Genomic DNA, 20,600 nt, shown 5'->3' on the forward strand with positions numbered 1-20,600 from the left:
ATGTGCATTAGTTCCCTTTTATTTAATTTTTTTGTCTTGGGAATACAGAAGAAAGAATTGTCTAAATTAAATCTTAGGTCCACTGAAAAAAATTAGAAAAAAAAACATTTTTAAATTCTCTTTCTGCCGTGTAGGTTGACTAACAAAATATTTCTGCACAAAAGCTCAGAATTGTGCTGCCAAAGCTAAAGCATAACTTGGAACTTCAGACTAAAGCAAAGTTTGTCTCTGAGAAACCCTGTCCAGGTGGAGAGAGTAATTGCTAGCACAACACAACCAGACTCAGTGTTAGATGTGGCCATACTGTACTCAAAGTTTCTTAGGAGACTTTTGATGTTTTCCCAACCACATTTTGTTCTTAAAGGCCAAATAATAGTGATATGGAAATTTTCAAGCTAAGAAAGATTGTGGCACTGCTGCTTTACCACTCAATAAGCACATACAGCAAAATCTCCCTTGAGTAAGTGGTCTCTCCTCTTAAGCTTATACCATCAGCTTTCAAGAAATAAAAAAAAAAATAGAAGGAAAATAAAGGAAAATGTAATATATGAGCTTTGAATATAACGTCTGTATTATTATGCCGCAGTACTAATACCAGAAAGCTATGACTGACATTATTTAAGTAAATATGAAATGTATTTTTCTTTTATCACTGTGATTCTTGTAAAATAGTTTTAATGCATTTGTATCCAGCTACATTTTGAAAGGTTTCTTTGGGATGGTATTTTATCCAAATAGTCCATCTTTATGCCCATTACTGATTTTCTTTTCTTGAATACTGCACATGATTTAATGAATTCTATCTCGGGCAGAAAAGTTTCTATCACTTGCCAAATTCTCTATGGACTGAGAGGTGTAGTAGGTTAATGCACCGCATTAGTTAATGAGAAGCGTCGCATCACCTCTCTCGTAAATGCATCTGTATCACTGGACTGCCAGAGTTCAATACAGTTAATTTCCTTTACTGAAAGAAATCTTAATAGACTGTATGGAGTGTGTCATAGATTTACAGTTTGAGTTGTTATAGTACAGTTGTTCAGGGAAAACAATGTTGTCGTTGCGGCTTTTTTTTTTTTTTCTCGCCCCAACTCATTTTGAAAATCTCACTAAAACCCATCTTGACTTTTCAAAACCATTTTGAGCGGAAATACTGTAAGAACTCCTATGTTTTTGAGAGAGGGACTGCTATTATGATTGGGTCTTAAACTCTGACATTAATTTAAGCTTAAGTCAGTTAGTAAAAAATCTCTTTAAATATACAGCCTATCTATTCCAGGCTTTTAGAACAAGGTAGGAGAGGTTATTTCTTGTACACTTTTCTTTCATAATAACTTCGTATTTATTTTGTAAAGGCCCAGGGTAGTGTCATTATGAGTTGTAGAATCTGGTTTTACAATGCTTAGGTGACTGTGAATTTTCTAGGCTCTGACTTGGCTGATCTTCAGTTTGTGGAATCCAAAATAGTCCTTCATGGATGGAGAGAAGTAGAGTTACATTTTCAGAGACATGGTCCCATTTTGTAGCCCAATTATTGTTGTTAAAATATAACACAAAATTCCACTAAGCACTTAAACAACATTTAGGCAGAACAAAATGGGCAGACTAGTAAAGTCATTATAGTAGTAATAATTAAATAAATTAAAAGAAACCAAACAGGAAATACAAGCTACAGAAAGGATGAGAAAAGTCCTTCAGGTTTTTTTGCTGTTTCCTACCCCTCCACATCCATTTCTGGTCCTGCCACCCTTTCCTCTGCTGGACTCCCTAAGAACATCAATGCCTATGAGCTTGGACATCTAAAGCTGTAAACATCCTTTTGCTTTTACAAGATCTTTCCCACATAGTAGAGGCCCTGAAAATAGCCTCTGTCCCTGTTCTTGCTGTGTCTCTCCCTCTCAGCTGCTGAGTTACTTGTGTTTAGTTTAGTATAGCTGTTCCTGAAGTCCTCTATTTTCTTGTCTGAGCATGTAATTACAGTTGGTCATTTCCAGCCTCTGCTAGGAGCTTGATAGTTTATTGTGAAGAATTATGGTAATTGACAGAGCAAGTAATCTGAAATGCTGCCAGTAATGATTCTAACATTCATACAGTCGATTTACAGCACTTCTGAAATGCTGTGCTTTTCCTTCTGCTTTTAATAACAGCATGTGTCTTTTCAGTACTTACAGTATGGTGGACTTCTAAGGAGTGGCAAGCTGGGGTAAACATTTTAGGGCTTCGTTTATACTTTATGTGGAATAGGCTTTTTAAACATTTTTAACTTTTCTTTTGCAAATTTTGTCAAAATCTAATTGAAATTGTTACCTCTGGTTTAGGAATTCATGAAGAACCTGGAAGAGAAAAAGACAGAACTGAATAGAGCAACAGGTATGGGAGAAGCTATCCTAGCTATCTGCCACCCAGACTCCATCACCACCATTAAGCACTGGATAACAATCATCAGAGCCAGGTTTGAAGAGGTCAGTATATATCAAGCAATCTTTATTGCAACAGTCTGGTTTTGGAACATAGCTGACAACTGACATGGTAGTTGCACTGGGAGAAAATGATCCAGCTGTTGAGAACTAAACATTTAAAATACCCACAATGATGGATGTGAATACCATGCTTCCTTAGGTTTTATTTCAAAACTTACAGGGCTTTAAGAACTAAAGCAGATGGTCAATCTTCTTTGTATGTATTAAAGGAAATACTGCCTGACACTTCCCATGTGAAGAAAGCCAATAGTTTCGGCACGAGAAACTTGGAAATTGCAAAGGAAAGATAATACAGGCAAATCTGAAGCATTTTCTAATTGCATTAGAGAGGATTTCAGTCCAACCTAATCTAGATGATTTCCAAATTATATGAGTGGCTACAAGTAGGTCTCAGAGGGTGTACCATACTCTCAGCTGCTAAGGTGGTATTTTCTGTGTATATTATGTTTAAAGAAAACCAAAATACTGTTGTAAGCAAGGTATGGCTTCAGGAGTGCCCAGGAGGAACAGCAAATCCTCTATGATTCACTAACTTACACATATTGTTTAATAACTTTCTCAATATGTTGCCCGAACATGCTATTTATTGCATTTAACAGCACCTAATACTGAATATCTGGAGGAAGAAATGATTGAACTGGGAATTCTTGTTGCCTAGATGAGCCACTACATCTAGCACCTTTGATAATCAGTAGGCCTGGGGGGAAGCTCTGGATTTACAGTTAACAAAGCAATTTTGAATACATTTGAAAAAATTTCAGATGTGCACATACTCATACATTGGTTCTTTTATCAAGGTCTTAGCATGGGCAAAACAACATCAACAGAGACTGGCAGGAGCTCTGGCTGGGCTTATTGCTAACCAGGAATTGCTGGAAGCCTTGCTGTCCTGGTTGCAGTGGGCAGAGACTACCCTTACCGAAAAAGATAAAGAGGTTATCCCCCAGGAGATTGAGGAAGTTAAAGCACTTATAGCTGAACATCAGGTAAGGCATAGTAAATGACACTTGTCTTACACATTCCACAAATGCTGCTCACATTTCAGCTAGGCTTCTTGATTAAGTTTGAATCTCTCCTTAGCTATTTTCTCTCCTAGTAATCAAATCCCTTTTCAGATACTCAGTTGTGTGGTTTGTATGTAGTTTATTCAACAGAGGTAAAAAACCAACCAAACAAAAATTCAGTGCCATATTATTCTAAAAGCAAACCTACAACTCTCCATAAAAACAAGCGTAGTAATAAAAAAACCCCACGTGAAATATATGATAATGCTGCTGCCTTAAGAACTGGTGTTGCAATGGGGCTTGAGTGGTTGGATTTCCAAAATAGGTTTATGAAGTGCCAGAGGGAGCTGCTGGTGCAGTGAGTACTCATAGACTTACCCCATCAGAGCTGTCTCACTTGTATGAACTGCAGTATGGACAGCAGGGAACACCTGAGTATTCAGAGTTAGAAATCCTTTATACATCACCTCACCATACACAGTTAATAAAGGAGTATGACAGACTTTTTTCAGATTTAGCCTTCCTTCAACAGCCAGCCTATAGTGGTCTTAAAAGCTTATACTGACAATTTTTCTTGCCTGCAAAGGCTATCTGTATTTTTTGTGAAGCTGACATTTTAAGAGACTTTTTGTGCCATTCTTGTAACTTTGGTGTTTTGCTATTGTATGTGTTTTTCATTCCTGTGGTCACTTTTGTGTATTATTAATTAAAACCACCTCTGTCTATTGCAGACATTCATGGAAGAAATGACCAGAAAGCAACCTGATGTGGATAAAGTTACAAAGACCTACAAAAGAAAGGCACTTGAACCCACTCCAGTACAATCTCATATTCCTGTCCTTGATAAGGGGAGAGCGGGAAGTAAGTAATGAAGTATTCTGGGACATAGCTCTGTCTATAAAGATAGCAGATTACTAATAATCTGATAGGTTTGATTGGCTTTTAGTGAAACAGGGTGAAATTCTTCTGACTGATTTTTCTAATTCTCATTTTTAATTGTGAGGAAATTTCTCATAGCAGACTTGTATTTTTAAATTTTGTGCTATACCTCTTGAGTACCTATTTTTAATGCATGCAGCTTTCATGTGTTGTTAAGCTTCCAAGAGTGTGCACTTGCTAAGTCTTTGCAAATATACCATTATCTGAAACTGCAAACAACTCTTTTACATAAAGATGCAGAGACAAAATTTTTGCTCTTACTGTCTATGGAAATTTTAGGTATTCAATTAGAAAGTGTGTTCAGTGAAATTGAATGGAAAGTGAATCAAGTAAGGAAATTGCTTTTTGTGTTTTTACATATGCTTATCCGTTATATTTTGTACTTACCCATACATTGAACCTGCTTCTAAAATCAGGTTATTTACTTCACAACTCTCTGAGAGGCTTACAGATATTTAATTTAACCTTCAGTTTCACTAGTACAGCCACTACTAGCTGCTTCTGGCTAGACAAAAGGTACTTTAACCACAATGCGGTCCTTCCCCAGCAATGGTTAAAAAAAAAGTCCCATTAGATGGAATCATCAGGATGTGGACGCATGATTTGGGACAGGAAGGAGTAGTTTTAGGAAGGTCAAGTAGCTTTTGTGTGAATGTTTGTTTTGTTTGAACTGGGTGAAAATACACATTTTGTCATGTTTTAATAGGAAAGCGTTCCCCAACACCAGGCATATATCCGTCGGCAGCCCAGGCACAAATCGAAACCAAGAATCCACGGGTAAACCTTCTAGTCAGCAAATGGCAGCAAGTCTGGCTTCTGGCCTTGGAAAGAAGAAGAAAACTTAATGATGCCTTGGACAGACTTGAAGAGGTCAGAAAAGGACTGTACAGAATATACATAATATTTTTGCCTAATTTTGTTTACCCTGATTTAGTGTAAACAAAATCATTACTCTAATTAGATTATCAATACTGTGAATATTGTAAACTACCTCCATATTTGTTGTTTTATACTGTACAATACACTTAACTGAAAACACTGATACACGTGATTTAACATGCTTTAAAAGCTGTCATTCTCATTTTACATGTGAGAAGTGAAGATGTTTACAATGTTTATATAGGCCCCCAAAGAGCCAGTTATTCAGAAGAATGCAATTGATATCTGCATCAGTGATTTTTTTCTAGACTGATTAATTTCAACTGAAAGAAGTTCTTTCTCTTTTTTATTAAGCTGAGAGAATTTGCCAACTTTGATTTTGATATTTGGAGGAAAAAATACATGCGGTGGATGAACCATAAGAAGTCTCGTGTGATGGACTTCTTTAGAAGGATCGATAAAGATCAGGATGGAAAGATAACAAGGCAAGAATTTATCGATGGAATTCTTTCTTCAAGTAAGTTTTAAAATTAATGTTGAACTTGGAACAAACCTCTCATGAAGTCTTACTGTATATAGTGGACCCTATGCAGTTTCGTGTGTTAGTCACAGATTACCATTTTAAAGTCATTAATTATGTTTGTTCTAAATATTTCTACATTCTAGAACCTCTTTCTTGTTCTTTTACATTCTGAATCAGATTACAAATGTCATATTTATATTACTGGCTAATTAATAGTTTGCTGGGCTCAGACTATCATTCCTACAGTATACTAGCCACTTCAGCAATTACTTTTCATTGACTAACCAAATTGTAAAATGTACCTTATATAAAACCTGTAATTTTCAAAGTCAGTTTGTATGTTCATATGATTAAAGAACTTACATGGAGTAGTTTTGATAATAGAAGGAGATCATGTAATTTCTGAAACTAGTGTTTCCATGTACCATGACCGTATTCATCTACCTGCATAATGAGGATCAAAATGTCAAGCAATCAAACTGGGAAGGGACTTTTCCTAGTTTTTCTGGTGGATTGATATTCCTTAGGTATGCACAGTTGGTTTAATGTAGTCCTTCCACATCATGTCTTTGTGTGATCGTATTACCCTTTAGCAACTGACAGATAAGAGCCTACTACTTAAAATAGTCCTTTATCTTCAGATCATGGAGACTTCTGCTTTGAGCAGTGAAGATTCAGAATTAGGCTGCTTCAGCATCTCATGTTATTCTGTTTGAGAATATTGTAGTGTGTTTATTTTCCCCCTGCTTTAGGAAATACAATAATATTGTCACTGTACATAGTCATTGCTGTTTTGCATGAATTGACAGAATTTGGTAAAAAAACCCTGATACCACCAAGTTACTCATTTAACTCAGTTGGTATCAGTTTATAACTGCTGAATACTCAGGATATAATCCCTGTTCACCATGTTGAAATTTTCTTTAACCATTTTGTAGAGAATCTCTGTGTGGGTTAACATTCTGCTGTTGTGAGCTCCATCTAAAGAAGGATTTCACAAAACACCATGCATGTTTCTGCAGTGGAAATGCCTTGCATTCCAAATTTACAGTGAAAGTCTTACTTGACCTTTCCTCGCTAATAATTTGTCTTGTTAATTTGTAGCATTTTATGCACTTTGAAGGTCAAAATGTTTAAGAAAAAAATATATATACATCTTACAGTTTAATATGTGCCCTCACTGTGTCTCTCTTCAAGCCACTCTGTGATACTTATTTTAATCCAATATCTAGATAACACTGTTAATACAATTTTTTTTCCAGAAAGATTGCTTCACTTTCTTGAATGTCCTTGGTTTTTTATAAGCATTATTTGTCACCTAGTGTCTAAAAGCCTTATAATATGTGTGCTAAAGCCTTTCATTGTAGTGGGATTGGAAAGCCAAAAACCTTAGCTTTTGTTGCTGTCTTTCCCTTACAGAATTCCCAACAAGCCGACTTGAAATGAGTGCTGTTGCAGATATTTTTGATAGAGATGGTGATGGATATATTGACTATTATGAATTTGTAGCAGCTCTTCATCCAAACAAGGATGCATACAAACCTCTCACAGATGCTGACAAAATTGAAGATGAGGTATATTCTCTGCTTTCTTAGATCATACTCTGATCTATGGGGGTCCTGTTTTCTAATAATTAATTTTATTTTCACTCCTATATAATTTGAAGTTTACCATCTACACAGATCTTTAGAAATGTGATATTTGCAGTAAAGTAATTCTCCAGTTCTGTTTTTTTGCAGGTTACGAGACAGGTAGCTAAATGTAAATGTGCAAAACGGTTTCAAGTGGAGCAGATTGGGGATAACAAGTACAGGGTAAGTCTTCTAAGGACCTTCTTAGTTCTTTAAGCTTGAAGATTCTTCATAAGACATGTTTTATGCAACAAATGAGACTATATTAATTTACAGGATTTTTGTATGATAATTACAGATTTCTTTAAGCTTTTCTAAATATTATGGTTGGGTTTTTTTGTTAGAGAACATAGGTGAAAAATATGGGAAAATACTGCTGCTTGTATTTATTTTCGCTGAAATTACTGAAGCTTGCTTTCAGTGTACAGGAATTTTTTTAAAGCTAGCCGCACACACACTTGCATGCATACATACAACAGCTCCTTAAAAACCAATCTTTCTGCCTGGATACCCAAAGTGTTTAAACCATAGCTGATTTTCTATTATTTCTATAAAAACAGTGACTGATATTTTCCTGTGGTACTCTGTTATACTTCAAAGATCTTTTACCAAAGCACATTTAATCACTTTTATCCTTCCTTGTTTTATTGGAGCACACTGTTCCTTCTGAAGTGTAAGAAATGCATTAGAAATCTGCAGAAAAAAAAATAGATCATGGGAAAATAAATATCACATTGTAGAAGAAGATCTGCCACCCCTAGATTCAATAACCAGAACAATTTCAGACGAAATATTCAATATTTGGCTAAGAGAGATTACTAAATACTTGTAGATTAATTTGAAAGACCACAGAAACAGCAATGGGAAGGCAACAAAGGCCTTGAATATTTTCTAGTATTCAGTCTCTGGATGGCTAGCTACCTGCTCATCTCTGAAGCAGATTCTTTATTTAGAATGTCTAATGTTGTGTTAGTTTGCATGTGTTCTAGAATCACGTAGAGAATTTCCTGTAAACTAATCGTGTCTTTCTTCCATTTTTCATTTCTTATCAGTTCTTCCTGGGAAATCAGGTATAAACCAGTGGAATGTGTTATGAAGTTTCTTTTTTTTCTTTCTTTCTTTTTATGTTTCCTAACGCATAGTGGTTTAAGCTTGCAGTGATCAGTTGTCTTGCCATCCTTTCATCTTCAGCTAATTCATTGCTGGTCAGCTGTGGTATTTCTTTATATGCTATGGAGAATTCCTTGTCTCAGGATCCTTTCTCTTTAATTTCTCATACACTTTCTTTGGCCATTTTCCTCATTAAGGAAATTACTTTTAAAGGAACCAGATAATGGTCAGCAGCAACTCAAATAGTAAAAAATCTTGAGCAATTGCATTAAACTGCAATTTTAGAATGACTATTATTTTATCAGTTTTCAGGTTTATAGTACAATGCTTCAAAACTCTGTTGTATTTTTTAAAGGCTAATAACAGTAATCAGATCCCAGTGTCATATCACTTATTTATTGCCCATTAGGCAAAAGGTCCTTTCGTTTTCATCAGCATGCGAATTAAGGAGATTGATCAGGAGCCTAGCTGATTGTTGGCATTTTATGCACTAACACAGTGAATCGTTAAATACGTATTTTTGAAATGGGCAAAAAGAACCTATAGCAAGTTAGCTGAGGCTTCTCTAGTGAGAGTAAAGTTTTATGGCTGTTGTGAAGAACAGGTGTTTTTGTAGATTAAACTGGACTTCTTTTATGTTTTTACCTCTGATTATTTGAAACAATAATTTTTCCCGTTCAAGGGAAGTTGGTATCCAGGCTATTTTAAGAAGAAAACGGACTGAGTTACCATTAGGAAAGATGCTTTTGATAGATACCTGTGTTACTTTCAAGGAGCCCCACTGTATCTGATCCTTTATATAGTTGTCTGATGGGGTCTAACTGCAGAATTAAGCTAGGATGGGGTAAAATACAGGCAAGAAAAAAGTATCTTTAGAACCTCTAGAAAAAATGCTCTAGAAACAAGGCAATGAAAATAAACAACGTCAGTTTAGATACGTTTTTTTTAGACTTTGATCTACATATATAAAACGGTTCTTTCTTCAGCACATATTGAATGCATTATTAAAAAGCCCTTATGAATAATGCTCATGTGAATGTTCTTATAGCACAAAATTCATTATTAAGTGGCAGCTTTGCTTTTGTTTGGTTCCTAAAAGTAATATTCCTTTAAACTTACTCTCTCTTCTTGGTTTAAGTAGTACCAAACAACTAAAGCTATTTTACAAGCAGGGAGCATGTTTGTGTGGTTTGCATTTAAAGCATTTCAGTCCCCTCATGGGAGCAAGTAGGTACAGTTGAACTATAGCCAGCCTTCTCCAGAGGTCAAAGATTATCCCAAGGAGTTGTATTTGACTTCTTTTGGTTTCAGTAAGCGCTCTGTATGATGGTGTGAGAGTTGGCCCAATGATCCGATACAAAAATGAATGTGTTAGTGGCATTGGCTAAAAAGTACTGAATTCTTCTGGTTAGTTTTCATGAAATTATGGGGTCATCATTTTGGTCATGTTTTATTTGATCTGGATTTGGACACAGGTACTGCATAGGTTTTGTTATGCAGGTTTCAAGAGCAAAACATATGTTAGGCCTGGCCATCAGCCCTAAAGAGGAATGGGCTAGTACTAGAGCTAGTATGAAACAGGTTTTTGTGCATCTCTGAACTGTGAAGAACCTTGATGGGTAGACAGAAGAGTGACAAACGGTTTATAACAAAGGATAATAATAATAACAAAGGACAGTAGTGATAGCTATCGATCATTCATTGCTTCTTCGAAGTTCCCGTCTCTCTGTGCACCTCACTATAGGTGACCAGCATCAATGCTATACATGAAAATATTCCTATAAGTGAATCAATTGATAGAACTGTGCAACACTTGTAATGCATTGAATTTCCAGCCTACATATTGATTGTTTAAAGTAAAGCTGCTTTCCTTTGAGCTGACATTAAATTCTAGACTGTTGCAGAAGAGAATTTGCTTATGATCTTAACAGTGAGATAATGAAAATAAGTCTTCATTAATTTACACAAACACCAATCATAACCAATTAAATAATGTGTTACTAATTTCACTTCCTTTATGAGCTCAGACATTTGAGAATCAAGCATAAAATTAAACCTGAGATTCTTTCTTACCATCCTGCCATCTCCTTTGGATTAATGCAGCAGCGTCTGATTTGAAATCTTAACAGCTTTAATAACCTGCATAAATAAATCTAATATTTAGCATTTACTAATCATTAAATATCAAAATAAACTTTTTAAAGTGTTTAATTGTTAACCTGTCAGTGCTGAACTACATCTGAATGACTGAGAACCTCAGATTATTGTTTGATTTTTGTTGCAGTTTGGAGACTCTCAACAATTGCGCCTTGTTCGTATCCTAAGAAGTACAGTCATGGTTCGTGTTGGAGGTGGCTGGATGGCACTTGATGAGTTCTTAGTGAAAAACGATCCTTGCAGGGGTATGTAACACAACTGTTAAAATGGACCTGCAGGCAATTATTTGGATGCAATCACCATTCATTGTCTCGAGGTGAAGATTGAATTGTATAAAATGGCAGTTCTGTAAACATCATCTCACCAAATGTCACATAATGATCTGTTTTTTGTAAACTTTAAATCTCATGATTTAGATCCTGTTCAGTTACACTGATGTATGTCTAGAACAATTGTGGTGTCTTGTGCACAGTTCCTCCAGCATTAGAGTATTGTAAATAAGAACTGATCTTGACCCAGATAAAGTTCATGGCACATAAGCTGCTTGTATGACTTTGGCAGAAATAGCACAGAGAAATGTCCAATAAAACCTCCTCCACAAGAGAGAAATTTTAAGGCAGTAATTCAAAATAAGGCAGTTGAATCAAAGAGTAACATCAATAACAATAAAATCTTCTCTGGCCAGTGGTTGCACCCAGGCTTTCAGGCTCTGCCTCTGTGGCCCTGTCTTTTCATTGGCATCCTCCCCAGAACCACTTTGCAGAGCCCTGAGCCTTGTATATAGCAAGTGGAAAATTCTCTGGTCAGGATGACTTTGGGCTCTGGAGAAGCAGGGAGCACTCTGTCACCATGCCTTCCAGGGTATTGTATCCAGTGCATTGTTTTATCAGTACACAGCAATGTAATGACATCTTAGATTAAGAAAGCCTACTTCTGTAGTGGGAAAGTAGACTCTGTCTGACGCTGTTCTTGGAGAAGCAGTTTGAGATATGAAAGAAGCCATTTGTGAAGCTATCCCACAGAGCTTCTGATTTGGGACCAAGGTTTCCAAACAGTATGATAGAAACCTTGAGAGGGTGAGAACTTGTATTTGTAGCAATTGTTATACTAAGTCCAAGGATGTTACATCCAAAAAGAAGCTACTGCATTCTCTCATTAAATCCAAAAAGAAGCAACCAGAAAACCTCTTAAGGGCTGACAGTATGCCCCTAAGGCCTAGAAACCTTTATCTACAGGCTTAAAAGGTAACCATAAAATTTATTGTCATAGTATCATAAAAGAGCTGTCATAGCCTTATGATGACATCTGAGTTCTTAAGCAGTAATAGAAATAGTCCTTTTGCTTACCAACATATTACATACATTGTTTATTAAAGAAATATAATGGTAATACTACATTCATTGGCAACGGGCCACGTATATAACTGAAATTTAGCACCTGATTCTGCACCTACTGCTACAGGAAAGTGATTTATGCCTGCATCCTTTAGAGCTTTCTACTCTTGTTTCTCAAAAGTGGAGGGCAGTGGGAAATGAAATGTGCCCCAGAATATCTGACTTCATTCATTAGTTTTGATGTATCCTAAACATTTTGTCAGGCCTATTGACAGGTAGACTGGTGTAATTCCCATTTGGGTTGACACCGAGAGATACAGTCCTTAACTGTCTCACTAATTATAATTCCGTATTACTGTCCTCAGATTAAGAGTTCTGTGGAACTTTATTGTTTGGAACTCTTTTTTTAATAAACCTTGTATTCTATGTATCTGTATAGTATTTTCTATAGTACTTTATCCCTTTTTCATGGAAATACCTGAGCAGATGAGAAAGTCACCACAGTGGGTCTAAAGGAATGCTAATCTCTGCAAAAACATCTGGACACTGGACACTGTGCATTGGTACCTAATCCTGGTCTTGTTGAAGTTAGTGGTACAAAGTAGTCATTAATGTCAGTGGTGCAGTTTCAGACTTTTCCTTAAGCGCTTCACCTAGAAAATCTGCATTTGCACTAAGGGCTTCTTGTCTATTCAGTTAAATCACATTTCAAAGGAGTGTTGTCGTAAACAGCTTTAAAATTGTTTGACCTAGTTATATATGATATCTATAGAAAGCTTTTATTACTTCTTTATGTCAGCAGATAAATACCATTGTTACAGACATATACTTGGGACTGCAGCCAAGTCTGTCCAAGAGCTATTTCCTCTTTGCCTAGGAGACCTTTGAGAACTCACCTCAGAGCACTTAGGGGCAGCTTTTGCTCTGAGTCCTGTCTTTGGCCTGGTGCTCCGAGTCTCTTGCATATGCAGCTGCTGTACTTGATTTCTTCTCTTGCTAACGGTTTTCTTTAATGTGACCCATGTCCTGTGTCATTTTTTCTAGTTCATCATCACGGGAGTAAAATGTTACGTTCGGAATCAAACTCTTCAATTACCACTCAGCCTACTATAGGTTGGCAAACCCCTCTCTTTGTCTCCCTCTTCTCCTCTTCTCCTCTCTCTTCATTTCCTTCCCACTTTTTAAATATAGATACTTTTAACAATATGCTTCACCCATCACATTTAGCTTAATGTGTTCCTACATGGGCTGGTGCTTTGCAAGCTGAATTTTTTTGACACGCTTTAAGAGTGTTTCAAAAACAATTGTCATTCACACTGACACAGTTAAATCCTAACATGTCTTGCATCTATTCTTGCAGAACATTCTCTCATATGTGTGTTTGTATGTGTGAGTGCTTAGCCACCAATTACCTCATCATAGTTTGGATTTTATGTTCCTCATTGCATGTTGCCAAACTACATAGTTTTGGATAAATATATTTGCTGCTTTCCTGTAATTTGTACTTAGCAATTTCTTCTGGAACATCCAAGCAAGTATTATTTATTATGAGTAGCTGTAGAGTTAGCAAAACTGCTCATCAGGCTGTGTCTATGTATTAATAGTTGATTGATTAACAATGATATAGCACGTTGAGCATTCCATTATCATGCTGACTTCCTTTGACAGTGGTTCATTCCTGCTGGCATAAAGTATTAGAATAAGCGAGTTCTGCACATAACTCTTCTGTGTCCAAAATAAATGCATTACACAGTAATGCATTTTATTTATTGTTAAAATGTGTTGGAGTTGGCATGGCGAAAATGACTCTAAACCGCCTTGTGACAATTTTCCTGTCTGACTAAATTAACACCTCTCTTTGCTGCAGCTAAAGGGAGGACAAACGTGGAACTGCGTGAAAAGTTCATTTTGGCAGATGGTGCCAGTCAGAGCATGGCAGCTTTCCGACCAAGGGGCCGTAGGTCACGACCTTCTTCAAGGGGTGCCTCTCCCAACAGATCTACTTCTCTGTCAAGTCAGGCTGGCCAGGCAGCTGCTCCACAAGCAGTTGCTACAAGTACACCGAAGGTAAGGAGAAACAAACAGAAACAGATCTGGGTTAACAGATTGGTTATTTTTTTTCTCACTTGCTCCAACAATACTGGTGCTTCTCCATGGTGCTTCCATAGGAAGAACTATCTCCATTTTATTTCATAGTCTGGGGAGGATCTGAGAAGTCTTTTCAGTGTATTTCCTCTACTGCTTATTTATGGCACAGGAATAGAAGAATTCTTTACGTATAAGGCACCACATGAGCTAACTGGCAATTTGGGAGTTGCTCTGAAAGAGCAGTGAAGCTCTCCATTTAATTTAGAAAATAAGTTCTTCCATCGCTTTGTTTCAGAAGTTTTGTCATCAGCTTTTCTTTCTGCTTAGTTTTTACTACTACTATAAGATTTGATCTCCCTGTGACAACCTGGGTATCCTTCTCCATGACATTGTTTTCCATCTACTGTTCTTCATATTTTGATTTACCATTGTTTCATACAGACACCCCATCATTTAACACGCAACTATGGTAAACCATGGTTGACAAACAGCAAAACGTCAACTCCTTCTAAGCCACCAGAATCCTCAGACTATCAAGGGTCATCTGCAGAGGTACAGTAAGGACAGAGATTCTAGTCTAATGACCTTCCTTCACTAAAACTGTCACCTCACTAACAGCCACTAGAATTTCAGTGCTTCAGAGCTGCAACATCTTTGGCATATTAATGCATTGTGTTTGTTTTAGAGCTTTGTCAAATTATTTCTTTCCTTATTTTTTTTCCTTCGCAAGTTTTTTGTTTGGTTTTTGTTTGGGTTTTTTGTTTGTTTGTTTTTTTAATATTCTGTTTCTTATGGTTTTTGACTTTCAGGAAAACTCAGCCTCAGTGCATTCATGTTTAAAGTGCAAATGGTTAATAAATCCGTGTGCAATGAATTGATTGAGCAAATGTGGAAAAGTAGGAAAAATCACAATCTCCAGTGCAAAACCAGTAAATAAAGAAATATCCAGTCACTGTGAAGAAGATGGTACAAAAGACTGACTGTGATACATAAATGTTTCCAACAACTGGAAGTTTTGTTTAGGGGGGTAGTGACCAATCGTTGCTCTAATAAGATAACTATTTGATGACTTAACAGGAAATGAGCTTTGGTCTTATTTCCAGCCCAGGACTTGCATAGAAATTGCTGCTGTAACAATTAGGATTGTGCCAGCATTTAAGTTGTATGACAAAAATTTGAATGGGCCTGAAGCCAGAGTGTCTCCTCTCATGTCATTAGTGAGTGAAAAGATTGCAGCTGGATCAGGCTGCAGACTGACTTGTCACTTGTAGGAATTACTCTTGCCTTGGGTTAGACGTAGGGCTTGGCAAGGGGAAGCTTGTGCCACCATCACCTCTCTTGTATCTGCTTTTCACCAATCTGCACTTTGATGCCTGTTGCTATTCATGTGACACCTTCTGGTGCTGGGTTTACATGACCTCGGTGTGGCTTGGCTCAAAGATGCATAACGAACTTTTCACTCCCTCCTTCTGTGACGGTGGGTGCCTTAACTGTGCACACTGCAGGCTTGTGTATGTATACAGCACTTCAAGCACATGGGGCTGTTGCTTAGAATAAGTAACAGTAGCACAGAGTTGAGTCAGTTTCAGTTTCTAATATCTCTATTTCTTTCATCTCTTAGCTGATTGTAAGATTAATTGATGGTACTTAAAAGGTGTTGTTTGCATCAGATTATGATGAGGTGAAAGCAGTTGGTATTGATTTCAAATGGAGGCACTGTATTTATTTCCTGCTCTTACAGCTGCCAGTGAGTTTCTTTATGTAAACCACTGTGGTTTAAGATTATAAATGGAACAAGTAGGGTAGGGTAGGTTGCAGTGAATTTCTGGGGCGTTCTGCAGCATTTTCTGCTGAAGAGAATGGTTATTCATTTTACATGTAGACTGCATTTAAGTTTAGGGCAAATGTTAAGAATAAGCTTAATCTCTTCTTGCAGTGGTACAAGATTGCACCAGATTCTATACCAGTGCCTTGCCCAAAGTGCAGAAGTGGAAGTAATTGGGATCCTTCCTTCAGTAATTAATTCTACCCCACATTTTATGGAGATCAAAGGCACAGAACACACAATGCCAGTATACAGGCCACTCACCATGCCACATTCATCACTGCAATGTTTATTCATTGTTTTGGATACTTACTTAGTATTTTTGTGTTCATTAAATTAATATGGATACTGTGGTTTTATATGAATGCACCTCCTATCTTACATTCTGCGTGCGTTTTGAGATTTGAGGATTTAATTCTTGTGGCTTTGAAAGAAATTGTCCCATTTGGGACAGATAGATTGTAAGTTGAGACTCATTTTATTTCAAAACTGCGAAAGCAGGCAGGGGTCAGCTTGTGGAGTAGAGACATTTCAGACAATATATTGAGAACAAGAAAACTTTCTAAATTAGTCTTATCTTTTTTTTCTGCAAGAGGCTTTGAAATTCAGTAGTTTTATTTTGCCTTCAAAATATTTGTGAAATTGAAACAAATATTTTCATGACCTATAACCAGTGTCAGAATGGTGGAAAGTGAAGCTATGCAGACATAAAACCTCCACTACTTATCTCTGTTTAAGTCATGTACCATCAACTAATCTTAAATGCTTTACTAATTACAAGAAGGTAGTATTTTTCTTTCTTCATATGCATTGAAATATGCATAAAGAATGCTAAAGGGTTAATATCAAGCAGACTGTTAAAGTGATTTTGTTGTTTGACATTTGGACTACATCAAATATTAACTGCTAAAATTTCACATCATGAAAAATGTTGTAGTGACTCAAATCAGTATTTCAGATTTGCAGTGAATGTTGTTATGATGATCATCTTCTACACTGTGAGCTACCTGATACCAGCCAGACCTTGTCTTCAGTAGTGGCAACCAAAAAAAAGCCTTTTTTTTTCCTTTTTTTCATTTTGCATAGGGAACACCAATTCAAGGAAGTAAGCTCAGACTGCCAGGATATCTATCAGGGAAGGGTTTCCACTCTGGAGAAGACAGTGGCATCCTGTCAACAGCAGCTACCAGAGTCAGAGCTCAGTTTGCAGGTGAGTGTCTTTACTTCAGAGCTTGATCTGCCACTTGCTTTGTTTTCCACCTGAATGCTTAGGGCATGTTAGCTTGTGAGAGAGATGTCCGGTGAGTGGGAAGGAGTGAAAGTCCTACCTTAGTTTGGCTAAGGGTGCACATAATCAGGGTAATGGTCCTCTGTTTACATGGTTGCACAGCCAGTACATTCAGCTATGGGTATGTAAATTCATGACTGCAGTCTTCTTGACAATGATATCTCCAGTGTATCTGCCTAAGGAGCTAGGGAAGAAGTATTTGCTTAAAAGGTTCGGTTCTTCACAGTGTTCACTGTGATGGAATAAGGTTGTCCCTTAATCATGACTTGTCCATTCCTTGTGAAAGAAGAACTGTGGGGAGCAGCTGTAGATGATCTTATTAACGGAATCATAGAATCGTTAGGGTTGGAAAGGACCTTAAGATCATCTAGTTCCTACCCCTCTGCCATGGGCAGGGACACCTTACACTAAATCATATCACCCAAGGCCTCGTCCAATCTGGTCTTGAACACTGCCAGGGATGGAGCATTCACAACCTCCCTGGGCAACCTATTCCATTGCCTCGCCACCCTAACAGGAAAGAATTTCCTCCTTATATCCAACCTGAACTTCCCCTGTTTAACCCATTACCCCTTGTCCTGTCACTACAGTCCCTAAGAAAGAGTCCCTCCCCAGCATCCCTGTAGGCCCCCTTCAGATACTGGAAGGCTGCTATGAGGTCTCCACGCAGCCTTCTCTTCTCCAGGCTGAACAGCCCCAACTTTCTCAGCCTATCTATCCCATAGAGATTTTAGAAAGAGTATATGAAAATAGAAAGCAGTGAAGCTGTGCTCTTTCAGGATCCTCAGAGCAGCTCTGTATAAGGGAAAGGGCTGGATGGTTAGAACAGAAGATAGCTTTACTGGCTTTCCCTCACATCTTAAGCTCTGTAAACCATACTGAGCAGTACTGGAAAATCCTGTTCAAAGAGTACATGTCTTCTATAGGTGATCTGAAACGAGCCACCTAAGATTCCAGTTTCAACTTTTATGTTGCTCACACATACAGGGAACAAGATTTGTTAAGATCAGAAATATCAATAAGTAGTGGGAAAATTATGAAAAAACACATTAATGATCTTCTGTTACAGATTCTTTGTTGTGGTTTTTTCTTCATGGCACATTGTCTGGGCAGGCATTCACTTTAGCAGGATTGCGGAGAGCTCATTTACTCAGCCCTTTCTTTGGGAGAATGTAAACTCTGCCTTTGTTTACTTACAGCTCTCAACTGTATGGGTTTGACCTTTTTTAAAAAGGGTACATACGTTAAGAAATCCTGAATGCATGAGGAGGCCAGATACTGAATTCTTTCAATTCATAGCTGAGAAAATGGCAGTGGAAAGAAAGGCTCTGGCTGTTGAGTGAATATACAATGTGTTTTTAGTGAGCAAAGAAAAGTTGCCAGGATAATACATTTTTAATGAGATGTGCTAGTGACAAATTAACTATGGCTCAGCATTTGATCTCACATTTCCTTCTCTTTAGTGGGAGGTATGGCATCATCTAGCTTGCCTGGCAGAGAAGTTTAGTTTATGCAATGAGGAACGTTCAGGGTTGCCAGAGACCCAGCAAAGACCTGCACACCGTTTCCATCCTTACCTTCAATACTGATGGATATATTCTCTCTCTCTAGAAACCAGAAGAACTCCAAGCAGACCTGGAAGCCGAGCAGGAAGCAAGGCTGGCAGCAGGTCAAGCAGCCGCCGTGGCAGTGACGCATCTGACTTTGACATTTCAGAAATCCAGTCTGTGTGCTCAGATATGTCAGAGACTGTTCCTGCCACAAGCAGACCGACACCCCGAGCAGGTTCTCGGCCAGGATCAGCCAAGCCTTCCAAAATTCCAACTCCCCAGAGAAGGCCACTAGCCAGCAAACTAGACAAGTCCTTGAAGAGATAATATGATTGGTTCCATAAAGGTCTTTTCTTTTTGCATTAAGTATTTAAGTTCATAAGATGTAAAATATTATGTAGAAAATATTGTGAAATATCGCAAGAGGTGGATTTTTAATTCTGCAGATGGCCTTATTTGTGTATTTGTCTTCTTATTTTATGTGTATAATTTTTGTCAGATTTTGGTTTTGCCATATCCTGTGAGAAGGGGGAAGAGTTTTAATGTAAACTAACAGTTGTACACAGTAATGTGTAGAAAGTACACTAAAAATAATTGCCGAATGTACAGTGTACCGAATGTACAGTAAGTTTCTGCAACCTCAATAAAATAGGCCTATCACTATGTCATTAGTTAACAGTAAAGGATACCTCATGATTTTTCTTTAAAAAAGAAGAAGAGAATACTAAAAAGCCAAAAGACACAATTACACATTTTGAGCTAACTAAACAAACACTAAAGGATGTACGGCAAAGATACTAAGGAATACAAACCCACTTTCACAGTACCCTTATTTATACAGCATCTCTCAGAGAACTCACAGAGTTAATTAAGCACTTGCCAGTAATATGATACTCCAATACCTTGCAGCATTTCTGTGCCATTGCTTTCAATGAGGCCAGACACATTCTGGATATCTGAACTATTATTCTGTAAGAATATCAATATAAAGTGCATTCATGTAAATGTGAGGTTTTCTTTTGCTTGAGTGGATGGTAGCACTGTATCATTGAACTCATTTTGTATCAAAGCAATTTTGCTTGCAGAAAGCTCCAAAATAAACATGTCCCTTAACTTTATTTCTATTGTATTTCTTATTTCACAGGAAGATAATTTTCTGCTTTATGTTTTAGGGCATATATAATTTCAGATGACCAGTAATTGCCATAGGAACATACGCTTTAATGTAATTTCCCATTGTCAGCAATCAGATTTTGGTTAGCTACTGTATTTGTTTAATAAAACACTAAATTGCACATACCAGATCATATGACATTATATGTAATTATTGTGTGTTGAAAGTTATTTTGTCCATATTAAACTGTGACATTTCTATACCATGTATGAAAGGCCTGAAGACCAGTTCAGTTGCTCTTTATGTCAGAGATATATTTTTGCTGTTGATTTGGCTGGATGGCCGCACGCAGAGTTGTCGTCCATGGCTCAATGTCCAGCTGGAGACCAGTAACAAGTGGTGTCCCTCAGGGATCGGTGTTGGGACCGGTCTCGTTTAACATCTTTGTCCGTGACATGGACAGTGGGATTGAGTGCGCCCTCAGCAAGTTTGCTGATGACACCAAGCTGTGTGGTTCGGTTGATACGCTGGAGGGAAGGAATGCCATCCAGAGGGACCTCAGCACGCTTGTGAGGTGGGCTGATGCCAACCTCATGAAGTTTAACCATGCCAAGTTCAAGGTCCTACACCTGGGTCGGAGCAATCCCAGGCACAGCTACAGGTTGGGCAGAGAAGAGATTC

At 37.5% G+C, this 20,600-nt stretch overlaps 1 protein-coding gene across 7 annotated transcripts in view; it reads left to right on the forward strand.

Annotated features, from left to right (window-relative positions):
• Window positions 1–20,109, forward strand: part of DST (dystonin) — a 296,486-nt gene extending 276,377 nt beyond the window's left edge. For 3 of the 7 annotated variants that reach the window (XM_061460566.1, XM_061460567.1, XM_061460569.1), the window contains 14 exons: window positions 2,316–2,459; window positions 3,275–3,463; window positions 4,213–4,342; window positions 5,127–5,290; window positions 5,654–5,816; window positions 7,242–7,396; window positions 7,562–7,636; window positions 8,506–8,523; window positions 10,848–10,965; window positions 13,099–13,167; window positions 13,922–14,121; window positions 14,584–14,694; window positions 17,054–17,177; window positions 18,867–20,109. In XM_061460566.1, the coding sequence (XP_061316550.1) occupies window positions 2,316–2,459; window positions 3,275–3,463; window positions 4,213–4,342; window positions 5,127–5,290; window positions 5,654–5,816; window positions 7,242–7,396; window positions 7,562–7,636; window positions 8,506–8,523; window positions 10,848–10,965; window positions 13,099–13,167; window positions 13,922–14,121; window positions 14,584–14,694; window positions 17,054–17,177; window positions 18,867–19,132 (1,926 nt within the window). In that variant the 3' untranslated portion in view covers window positions 19,133–20,109. The remainder of the gene's footprint in view (window positions 1–2,315; window positions 2,460–3,274; window positions 3,464–4,212; window positions 4,343–5,126; window positions 5,291–5,653; window positions 5,817–7,241; window positions 7,397–7,561; window positions 7,637–8,505; window positions 8,524–10,847; window positions 10,966–13,098; window positions 13,168–13,921; window positions 14,122–14,583; window positions 14,695–17,053; window positions 17,178–18,866) is intronic. The other 4 variants (XM_061460568.1, XM_061460570.1, XM_061460573.1 and 1 more) reach the window with 3 other exon arrangements.
• The last annotated feature ends 491 nt before the right edge of the window (window positions 20,110–20,600 follow it).

This window comes from Pezoporus flaviventris, unplaced genomic scaffold (assembly GCF_033815535.1).
Source record: "Pezoporus flaviventris isolate CSIRO_AGI_PZ_B2104156 unplaced genomic scaffold, CSIRO_AGI_Pfla_v1 ptg000031l, whole genome shotgun sequence".
Lineage (NCBI taxonomy): Eukaryota > Metazoa > Chordata > Aves > Psittaciformes > Psittacidae > Pezoporus > Pezoporus flaviventris.